The 11,275-nt window shown below is 39.4% G+C and overlaps 1 protein-coding gene across 2 annotated transcripts; it reads right to left on the bottom strand.

Annotated features, from left to right (window-relative positions):
* Nucleotides 1-1,827: 1,827 nt before the first annotated feature.
* Nucleotides 1,828-10,471, bottom strand: ewsr1b (EWS RNA-binding protein 1b). 2 transcript variants are annotated; one of them, XM_026342857.1, is made up of 15 exons: nucleotides 10,405-10,471; nucleotides 9,890-9,926; nucleotides 9,665-9,716; nucleotides 9,366-9,510; nucleotides 8,905-9,100; nucleotides 8,521-8,780; nucleotides 8,245-8,404; nucleotides 4,951-4,988; nucleotides 4,343-4,372; nucleotides 4,111-4,226; nucleotides 3,875-4,004; nucleotides 3,632-3,742; nucleotides 2,967-3,093; nucleotides 2,524-2,877; nucleotides 1,828-2,211 (listed from the first exon to the last, which is right to left on the bottom strand). In XM_026342857.1, exons 1-15 carry the CDS (start codon nucleotides 10,418-10,420, stop codon nucleotides 2,175-2,177), a joined length of 1,809 nt encoding a protein of 602 aa, XP_026198642.1. In that variant the 5' UTR covers nucleotides 10,421-10,471; the 3' UTR covers nucleotides 1,828-2,174. The 2 variants fall into 2 exon arrangements, with proteins under 2 accessions (XP_026198642.1, XP_026198643.1); XM_026342858.1 differs by having other exon boundaries at nucleotides 9,366-9,507.
* Between the last annotated feature and the right edge of the window lie 804 nt (nucleotides 10,472-11,275).

The raw sequence follows: 11,275 nt of genomic DNA, 5'->3' as shown, positions 1-11,275 counted from the left end.
TAACAATCTCCTGTCCCTCCTCTGTTGGAGCAGCTCATGGGCTCTCCCAGCGTGTGATTGTTTGAATTTAAGCAAAGCCCAGAGCCAAGAAGGACGTCTTGTTTTCCTTTAAAAAGAGGGATGTGCCCGTTTAAGAAAGAGAGAGAGAGCAAGAAAGGAAGGAAGGGAGGGGGCGGAAGAGAGATAGATGGAGAGAAAAAGAGGGAGAAGGTGGGGGTTGATGAGATCACTTTTTGGGCCTGGATGAATCAGCTTTTCTGTCAGTAAAGAGAGAGAGAGAGAGAGAGAGAGAGAGAGAGGGAGTGAGAGGATTCGGTACTCTATTAATCCACACGAACACATGGTCACAGCAAATGAGAAGCACTTCAAGATGTCAGCTGAGGCCAGGTTTCCCAGAGGGAGAACTTGAGTTGCAAAAACACACAGGCATAAACCTCGATTGCCGCTTATGATAAACAGCAAGACTGTGAGCTGCTAGTGTGTTTCAGAAGGCTGGAGGTCAAGATCAGAAACAGCACAGCACTGCTGGTGTTGGAAAAGATTTTGTGTCGTGCTCTTAAACCCATTTTTTTTAGTGGTTTAAAATAAAGCCAGCTGCTGAATTCCCAATGTCAGAGGTATACAGGGGACTTATTGAGGCACCAGCAAAGTGGAGGCTGACAGCAAGGATCATGACATAGTTTCACCACATCAGACAACTCTATGGGCTCAATTACGTAGCTAATAGGTGCACGAAAAAAAAAAAAAACTATGTTCATCACATGTTTGACAGATGTTAACAGTAAAAAGTGCTTCACATCTGTGTTAAGGTTTAATTCAACCCGATTGAGACCTGAGCTCAAATGCTATTAAAACTGAAAACTAAAAAATAAGGAGAAACGTGTACTAAATAACGGAGGTACTTTTCTCTGGCTCCGACTTGATGGCAGCATATTGTTTATTCTCTGGTTACAGTTTTATTGCTGTGCCTGGCAACAGTAAGTCACAGGATCTAGACAACAAGCAGCAGCCAGTCTGTTAAATCTAAGACTCTACTCACAACTGTAAGACTGTACTGTTAAACAATTATTCCAAATCATTCATAAGACTTAAAGCCTTGTGTGCTACTGTCAAGTGAGTCTCTTCAGTCTTGTGTGAACAAGTACAGTCATTGATGCAAAACTCCAGCACAGCCAGTATCAACAGACTCAGAGCTGCAGCACCAGAGGTTTCGGTGTCAACCTCCACCACCTATTGGAAGGAGAAGTAAAGGCAGCAGCTGGTAATCCACACTGTGCTGTTCTATTGCAAAATGTGTGTCACACTTTAGCAAACTCAATCACCTGCATCTGCAGAACAAGTTTCCAACTAACAATGATGTGAATGTGAACACCATCATTATTGCTACAAATTAAAAACTATGATGTGCAACCTATGAAACCACAGCTTCTACACAGTAACTATAAAGTATTTACACTCTTCAATCACTTGGGCTTCAGACGGCAAACATACTGTAAATATTAGATTATACCAATATACATTTTGCTGAACGTCCTTGTCTTATTTATTCCTGATATTTCCTTTATTAAACACTTGTATACAGAATACTGAGAGCTTGTTTCACTAATGTGTTTCTAATATATACTAATCCTCTCAGAAAAATTCTTGGGAACATGTAACATTTGACGCACCACGTACTGGCTTCAGTGTCTTGTCCAGAGACACTTTGTGGCCAATCTGGAGTTGTACAACAACCCTGAGGTTTGTAAACAGCTTCTGTGCCAACTGCGCCACAGTTGCCCCCAACTGTCCTGTATAACTGCATCCTCCAAGAGTGAATCCCACAGCTGGACGTTGAATCGGTAAAATTTTATTTCCCAAATTTGTCATCATACAAATGTCAGTTATGGGAAGTGGGGGGCAATTATGTTAACAAATGAATAATATGGCATTTTACAATACAATGTCAAACCTAATCAGCATATTTAAAAAAGCAACAATAAACAAAAACAAACATGCAAAATACAAGATGCAGCATAGCATGGGTAAACTAAAATAAAAAAAATAAGGAAACATGAGTTGATCGAGACTGCACAAGATGTTAGACAGCAGTTCTATATTGAAATATGGAATCATAAATTAAAACTTCTCATTTTAAAAATCAAATTCCACAACAGGAACCATCAATCTGTACTTCAGTAGGGTCTGTCTCTGCGCTCCTGGCGATGGTCCCTTTAAAAACCAAGAAAAAGAAAGTAGTCAAGGACCGGGTTTTTACATTGGCATCAAAGTACACTCAGTGGCCACTTTATTACACCTGTCCAATCTAATGTAATCCAGTAGAGCACCTCCTCCATGAATTCTACTTAAACAAGGTTATGTTTCAGTTTTTGTTGAAACTGTCAGAAAGGTGATAGTTCTACTACATGTTTGTTATGAAGATCTTAGTGATCGGTGGGGTCATACTGGAGTGCATTTTATTAGGGTGTTTCTAATGTTTTGGCCCCTCAGTTACATAAACAGTTTAAGGAGTCTTAAACACACCTCATATCCATCTTTCCACCTGGTGGACCCATGCCTCTTCCACCTCTGCCACCCATTCGATCCATAGGTGGTCCTCCACGCCCAGCCCCACGGAACCCTCCTCTATCCATTCCACCACGTCCCCTGAATCCACGGTCGCCTCCCCAACCTCCACGGAAACCTCCAGGGCCACCTGGGCCTCCAACTCCTGCTGGGCCACCACGGTCCATACCTCTGCCTCCACGCATTCCCATTCCACCCCTACCACGGTCACCTCCAGAGGGAAATGGAGGGCCACCACCTAACCCTTCTGGTTTGGGAGCTTTGCATTGATTACACTCCATCCTCCAGGCAAAGTTCTGGTTGCCACAACCCCTGTGAAAACAGACCATTGAGTTAATCTATAAATACATAAAATACAAAATGCATCCAAGAAAACAATGCCCTTTAAAAGTAATACATACGGGTTAGGACATTCCCAGTCCCCAGCTCTTTGTTGCATGTTGCCTCCTGTGGGTCCACCTCTGCCCATACCACGTGGACCACCCCGTGGACCGAAACCACCACGGTCTCCTCCACGGCCCATCATACCTCATGAGACAGAAAAGATTCAATCATACGACTGTTCACCCATGTCATCACTAACTACTATGTAGATCACTGCAGGACAGCTTCAATATATTTCAGAATCCTTCAGTTTTTGAATCTGAGGACTCAAAATGCTTTAACATTGAGATTATTGTGTTTCTGGACTCTTTACAGTTAGTTTTATGCACTATTAGGTAATTAAAAATGAGAATAGCTGATACTACACAAACCTAATCTACTAACTAATGTATTTAAGTGAACATATGTATTACAAGATTCAGTATTGGTGAAAATAGAAAGTCAAGTACAATATTCTGCTTTTCAGCAGCAGGCACTAGAGACTTCCCTAACCCAGGTGTGCAAAGACCTACTTTTAGAGGGGTCTTATGAAGCAAAAAGGTAGACATGTCATTTAGACTGTAGTAAGAAGCTCTAAATTACTTAATTAACTAAAATGTCTAAATGTAATCAGAGTGTGAACAAGCCCTGGTGAAAAAAAACAAAACAAACCACATAGTACTATCACACTGTGGACATTTACCTCCACGACCCATCATGCCATCTCGCATTGGCATGCCACCTCTCATTCCACCCATCATGGGCTTTCGGCGTGCCATGGACACCTTAAGCCTTCTGCCTTGGAACTCCTTTCCTGTAATTAAAGAAAATATAAGCAACCATTAACAATTTATATATTTTAACAGTTGCTCTCTTAATTAATCATTAATTCATCCAACAATCAATTTCTCAGATTTTGTTTTTGATGTGCACAATCAAAACATACCATCAAAATGCTCCACAGCTGCTTTGGCACAGACTGGCTCCTCATAGGACAGAGTTGCATCTCCCTTAGGCTTTCCTGTGTCCTTGTCGGTGTATATGTTAATGGCAGGTTGGCCAAGTCTGCGGTTCATCTTGACACAAAGATTAATTTTGATTAGCCACCACCATTTTTGTTCATTTGTTTAGTAATCACATAATGTAACTTTGCTAAGATTCAGACTTGGGAGCTATTCTTACCCTAATTGGGCCAACATGTTTAAAGAATTCAGCCATTTCCTCTAGGTTAGCCTTCTCGGTCAAACCTGTAATGTAAATCGTGCTGTTCTCAGAGTCATCCTGCTCCTCAGGTCGTCCTACAACAAATAAAAAATATCCAGCAAAATTCAGCCTGACATCCTGATATCACTTCAACAACAGTATATAAACAACAATTATCAATCAGAAAAAAGATTGATGACAATTAACTCACCCATCTCGCGATCATCACCGCCCATAGGTCCTAAAGCCAATCAGTTCAAGGGGTGGGGGGAACAGAGTGAAAAAAAAGTCAGTGTTTGCAACTGAAGTTGAGTGCACAACACCTGAGGAGTACTACATCACATAATCCAGACACTCCCTTATAGACACAGTCAGTCATACTGGGAAGTTGAAAATGGCACTTTATGGCACACCACAATTCCCACAAGTGATATACTGAATTGAAAATAGAACACCTCGGACCCTTTGGTAAATAATTGTGTGTCATATGAGAACTCTTTAAGAGCAGTAAAATATTTCCAAAAACCCAGGAATTCAGCTCATGAGGTTTTTTTTAAAACAGTAAGACGTTTCGGTGTAAATTTGTCATTAACCCTTCAAAAACACTTTGTCAAACCATAAGCAGTGACTGAATTATACCAAGTACCCCAGAGAAAATGGTATCAGGCATTGAAAAAAAAAATCCCAATATTTTCAGATGTGTTCATGAAAATAAATTTTGTATTTCACAATGTATGACACATTAATACTCGAAGCGTATTTGCTCTAAACGTTTAAGGCTTTTAAAAGGACTAACCAGTGTAATACTCGTTAACTTACCACCAGGCTTACTGAAGCCACCTCTGTCTCCAGCGCCGCTATGGGGGAATAAATGGAGATATGAAGGCGATTTTCCTTTTACAGCCACTTCCATGGCTCGAGCAAAGTGGCTTGATTCAGGGAGTAATCAAAACATTCTAACTAACCTAACAGCAACTAATAAAATAAAATTCCCCAAAATTAAAAGTATACACAATCTAATCCAGGGTATCTGTGTATTAACTATGACCCATTACTTAGCTAGCTGAGTACAACTTCAGTGACAGTTTTCAGGAATGGATACATTTATAAAGATATTAATGACTTAACATAATTCCACTGTCTTTGAATATGTGATAAAACCCAAATATCTTCACACAGGTAGAAAGATTTCAGATGCATTGATGGCTTACATAGTTGTACCCAAAAACAGGCAACCTACTAACATTTGTTCTAACAAAAACTACATCTAGAACAAACAAAAAATAAGACAATGCATCTGAAATTTAACAACATGATTAGGTGGTCACATTCACCATGTTATAAAATAAAGAAAAAAACAATTATACATTGTTCAAGACAAAATCAACACCAAAAAAAGAATTTTACAGTGTCCAAGAAGGTTATGATAAACTAAAAACAAAGATGTGGTCAGGTAATATACGCATCATGCTTATAAAAAAACCACCATCCTCAGTTCTTGATAAAAGGCAGACCCCGAATCTTTGTTTAAGCTCCCTCCTGCTGCTTAAGCTGGCGGCTCTGTACTGAGTACAGATACTTTTTAGAGAATAGATGGTTTAAAATGGCTCTCACTGTTACCTGTGCGGTATAAATGTGACAAAGCATGTTAAAAAAGCTCAAAAGAATGTGATCAAACATTTGTATTCCAAACCACAAAAACAATTTAAAACATTTCAAAGTGACAAATCCCCACATGCCCCCAGAACACACTAATACCTGTGCAAAGCTGAAATTATATCTAATGAAGGTTAAACTACATTAATAACTACATAAATATCTGCACTTAAGTCTAAATTTATTAAGAATTTAGGTATTCCTATTTATGCTGGTAGTTTTGTAATGTAATCCTTTTTACCAAAAATTAGGCAATGCTGATGAATTGTGCTGCTGTGTCAAACTAAACTTGTTGTTTCTGTGTGTAGCCATCTTTTGCACCAAAAGCCAGAAGGAACAAGTCATGCAAAACTCTTATTTGAAGTGCTTTACATGGGTAATCCAGTAGAGTAAACTCATGTGTCAACCAGTGGAGATGAAACTGGTATGGGGAAAAAAAACTACACATCTTAAAAACAAAACCTGAAATAAGAGCCGTTGGTTCATGTGCCATCTCTGACCCAAAGATGATGTTTTAAGATTAGGATTTTTTTTAAAAAAAGCTTTCTCCCCAATACCAAATCAAAAACCTCATGTCATAAAAATTTGTACTGATAAGCCTCTGTAGTAATTAGTAAAGAAACCACACATGCTTATTCAATTACTGTTTTTCAATTGCTTCAGATTTTAGTTTTACATCAGTAATAAGCAATCTGAACCCAAAAACAAACAGATGAAACTTTGCTGGCCTTAATATCCCTGGCCTCTATTTGTAACAATTACAATTTCTGTTCCCAATTTCCCAAAGAACAGTACAGTGTGTGGGCGAACAGTAAACACTTTTCAAATGCCCAATATCCATTAAAAGGGAAATTTTGATGAGGGTACCAGAGTAAACGTGTTAAAGAATAGCAATGTGAGACACATCTACAGAGGACAAATAGTACAACACAAAACAGCGTAAAGTCTGTTTTTGCAGCCAGCCTGATATAAGGATGACACTACACTAAAATCACTGGACCAAAAGTATCCACATTAAAACAATCCCTGGAATACTCCTTAAGTATCATTCTAGTGAACACATGTAGTATATCTGTGCACAGTCTTATTAAACTCAGTGTTTTACTCATTTCTTGTAACAGTACTAGACCTGTGTTTGTCCTTTGTCAGGAGGTGTGACAAAAGAAACTGCCAGTACATGACTGGGTTAAAAAAAAAAAAAAAAAAACCTTCAGTGATTATGGGTCATTTTAAAATCAAATTAGCTCTAAATGTGTTTTCCCCCCTTTACCCAAGTTTATATACATTTCACTGATGGATTTTAGCATAGACTGACAGAAACAATGACCACAACATTCAGAAACATCTTTTGTTAAAATAAATGGTATGAAGTGTTTCACTTCTGATAATCTTTAAAGTCGATAGTGGAACTACAAGTGGAAACTGATGAACAGATGAGAAACTTCACAGTTCCTCAATTTCTTTGTCTCTCTGAAATTGATGCTACTGAGGCCTTATATCACCATTTGTATACCCGACTGTGGTATTTTTAGCACGTTTTGTTCTTACATTTACAACCTCAGACTAGTAAAAAAGCAAATACATGTTGCCTGTGATAGCCTTGCAAGTTCCAACCACGAACTCAAACACCAGTGATTGTATTTGTAAGTAAAAAGGGAAAAACCATGTCAAAAGGGAGATGTACTGACCCAAATATATCACGTGAGTAAGCATGTGTATTTGAAATGCAACAGAATATACTGCATGAGGCCAGTGTCTATGAGGTCTGGCACTACACATTAAATTCTAGTTAAGAACGCCAATATCCCAAATATATGTGATCTGATTGCATTATTCTTTAACCAATTTAAAGTGTAACATCCTACAGTGAATGGTGCACCACAATGAGCAAATAATTTAAAAGGTTGTTGCCAAGAGAGCAAGACACTTCTTGTACCTTTTTTGAAAACCCACTATAGTTGAGGCAATATGAAGAAAATATTTTAGTATGTTTTTTTTTTTTAATCACATTCCCTGACCAAATCCCTTTCTCAATTATCCTTTGTTGTTGGCTCACAATCAACTGATGTTCTAACATATAAGCTGTTTAACCTAAATGTTTATGCACAGGTCTCTGATGCAAGTCAACTTATATTTAAAAAAAAGGGGAAAACTTGTCTTACCTTTGGCCATAAGAGACACAGGGTTGGGAGAAACTGTACAAAACTACTACAATTGCTACAATGTTGACTTGTATTACATATGCCATCATGAATTTTAGGTTTATAGGAGAGGCCCAGAATTTATCCACATTTACCACGGATAAATCTCAGCCTTTTCTGAATTAGTAGAGTTGCAAAACTGACAGGTTTACAGAATTATTTCTGAAAGAGGTTTGTCCCAGGCCTGTCTCAAGTGGCCACACTACCTGTAAAGTGAAAATGCATGTGACATTAAGTGCTAAGGAAAGACACTTACCCCATACCACGGCCCATGCCCCCGCGCCCACGATGCATCATTCCACCTCGATCAAAGCCATCCCTGCCAGGCCCCCTGTTATCGCCTGCCCCTTGGTACCTTGACGGCTCAGAACCAGAGTAACCAGAACCGCCTCCCTGTCCATCCTGTCTGTAATTATCTTTAAAATAAGAACACAGATGTATCTTATAGCCATAAAAAGAGTGTTGGCAGTGACATGAAACTTAACATGCACAAAGATTCAGAAGATGCATTTCAGACAAATGAAATGCTTACTGTAATGGTTGGATTGGTTGTAACTGGGTGGTCCACCTTGCTGGCCATACTGATTTGCTGGAGGCTGCCCATAGGAACCAGCAGCCTGTGGAGGGTAAGCAGGAGGAGCCTGTTGCTGCTGTTGGGTCTGCTGCTGGTATCCCTGCTGCTGACCATAACTGGGCTGCTGGGCTTGGTAACCAGGCTGCTGCTGGCCATATCCTGCTGGCTGGGAGTAGCTATTTTGGTTGTAACTAGCCGGCTGGCTGCTAGCATTGTAACTGATTGGAACAAAGCAAGACCGAAAGCAAGTTAACCAGGTAAAGAAGTAATATAAAACCTGTAAGAATGAAGTGTACATGTGAAATTTACTTATTACTTGGTTTATATGCAAGGACTACATACCTCTGTGGTGCAGTAGGAGCAGCCTGCTGGCCATAACCAGGGTAGGCAGACTGGGCAGTATACCCTGGCTGAGAGCTGTAAGACTGGGAAGCAGCTGGAGCAGCAGCAGCAGGGGTACTGTCATAACCACTGGCACCATAACTCTGGGCTGACTGTGAGTAGCTATGTGTGGTAGATTGGGCAGCAGGATAGCCAGCTGTGGTGCGGGACAAAATGGAAAAAAAAAATGTGGGGTGAATATTTCCTCTTTATTCTAAGTTAGTTGTGCTTATGTCTCAGTCTGTTAGCCACTTGATGCCACTAAAATGTCTTGTTTGATGGCCCAAAAGCTCTGAACCTTTGTTCAGACAACAGAAAAAAACAGAAAGCTCAATTTTGTTTTGCCCAAACCAGCCCACTGCATGCATCTCCAAGAAGAACCACATCAAAATCAGGCCAACATTATTATTTTAATTACTAACCTGAGGCTGGCTGCCCATAGGAGGACCCATACTGTTGTTGTTGTTGCTGAGGGTAGCCTCCAGCTGCAGGTGCCGTCTGAGTATAACTGCTGTCAGCAGCAGCAGGCTGGGCATATGATCCATAATTCTGTTGGCCATAGCTCTGCTGAAAGGAAAGAGCGCATTTTAGTTAGTCAAGCACAATAAATGGAGTTGGTAAACAGTTTTGTTAAACTCAAAATTTTCTTCTAGCCAATTTGTAATCCAGTCTACTATGAAGAACCCTGAATCACTGAGCCAGCAATCCACAATAACCTCACCTGTGCAGACGTTCCATAACTTTGTGAGGGCTGGGCAGCATAAGAGGCATACCTGAGAAAAGGGCACTCTTTAATGATGGCATTTATCTCACAATATAACAATGTCAAATACTGTAAATACAAAATGGCAAAGAATGTAAAGTATTTGAAAAGTGTTACCAACTACAAAAACCTTCATTCATTCATTCATTTATTTATTCAGGTGAGGTAATTGAGCAGTCTTACCCCTGCTGAGCACTGGTCTGGTTGTAGGAGCTGTAATCTGTGGGAGAACAGTTCAAGCTGTTGTTATTTCACGTTCACTCACTGGTGAACGGTGTTTGCGCGCCAGGAGCACGCTACGCCATTCGACTACAGCCCGGCAACCTCCGCGCTAAACAATACGACACTTAGCTGCTAACGTTAGCTTAGAAGTCTGGATATTACTGCCACATACATGATAAATACACACCCATAGGCCTTATTCCTGACACAAGTAGTTAATATGGCGCCAATTCCAACTTCAATAGGCAGAAAAGGTCTAGTAACAGTAAAATACCGTAACCACTCGAAATGCTAACACCCGCTAGCTGCTAACAATAGGCCTTGTGAGGTAGCCAACGCTCATCTAACGACATTTGACTGAATTTAGATCAAAAAGGCGAACTATACCACCTATATTTCTCGACACACCTAATCACGTACACTAAACCATACAATGTGTTTAGAATTAAAAGCCAACATTTTTTCTTTTTACTCACCGGGAGCAGACGCCATTTTGATGTGCCTGTGCAAGACTGGACAAAGCTGACTGCTGAAGAAACGCACTTCTCTTCTCTCCTTAGGAACCGCGAAATCTCGCGAGATGTAGATCATTTGAACTGCGTCACAGCCACAGACCATGATCAGAGGCGGATTTCTTATAGTAATTAGAAAACACACATGGAGAAATGCAAACATGAAGAAATAACATTAAATATATGGCTCTTTATATATAAGGCACACTGGATGGGGAATCAAAAGATAATTACATATTGTGAACAAAACTTAAATATGGTAGACAGATAGATAGATAGATAGATAGATAGATAGATAGATAGATAGATAAATAGATAGATAGATAGATAGATAGATAGATAGATAGATAGATAGATAGATAGATAGATAGACAAGATAGTTTATTTGTCATATGCACAAAAGTACATAGTACAGTGTACAATGAAATGTGTTGATGTACCTGATTTCTTTTACATAGAGAGACAGAACAAGTAGATATGAAGAACAGAAGTCAGAAGTCACAGATAAAAATATACAGGATAAATGTGCAAACCTGTGCATACCCGTGTTAACATCTGCACGTACTCTATGTGTATATACATACTTATATACATACACGTATACAGTCATAAATATATAAACATATAAATATATACCCTCAGATATCTATAACCACAGGCATCTATGCAATTGCATCTGTCGATTTGTACATATAAATATTTTGATGTCTTTACACATATACATAACCTTGTATATACACATGCATAATCATTTACCTATGTACTCATAGATACACCACAACATACCAGCAATATAGATATTACAGAGTATACAGAGTTTTGATTGAACCAGATT

The sequence above is a fragment of the Anabas testudineus genome, chromosome 9 (assembly GCF_900324465.2).
Source record: "Anabas testudineus chromosome 9, fAnaTes1.2, whole genome shotgun sequence".
In the NCBI taxonomy this organism is placed as follows: Eukaryota; Metazoa; Chordata; class Actinopteri; order Anabantiformes; family Anabantidae; genus Anabas; species Anabas testudineus.
This window is presented reverse-complemented; position numbering and strand designations above follow the sequence as displayed.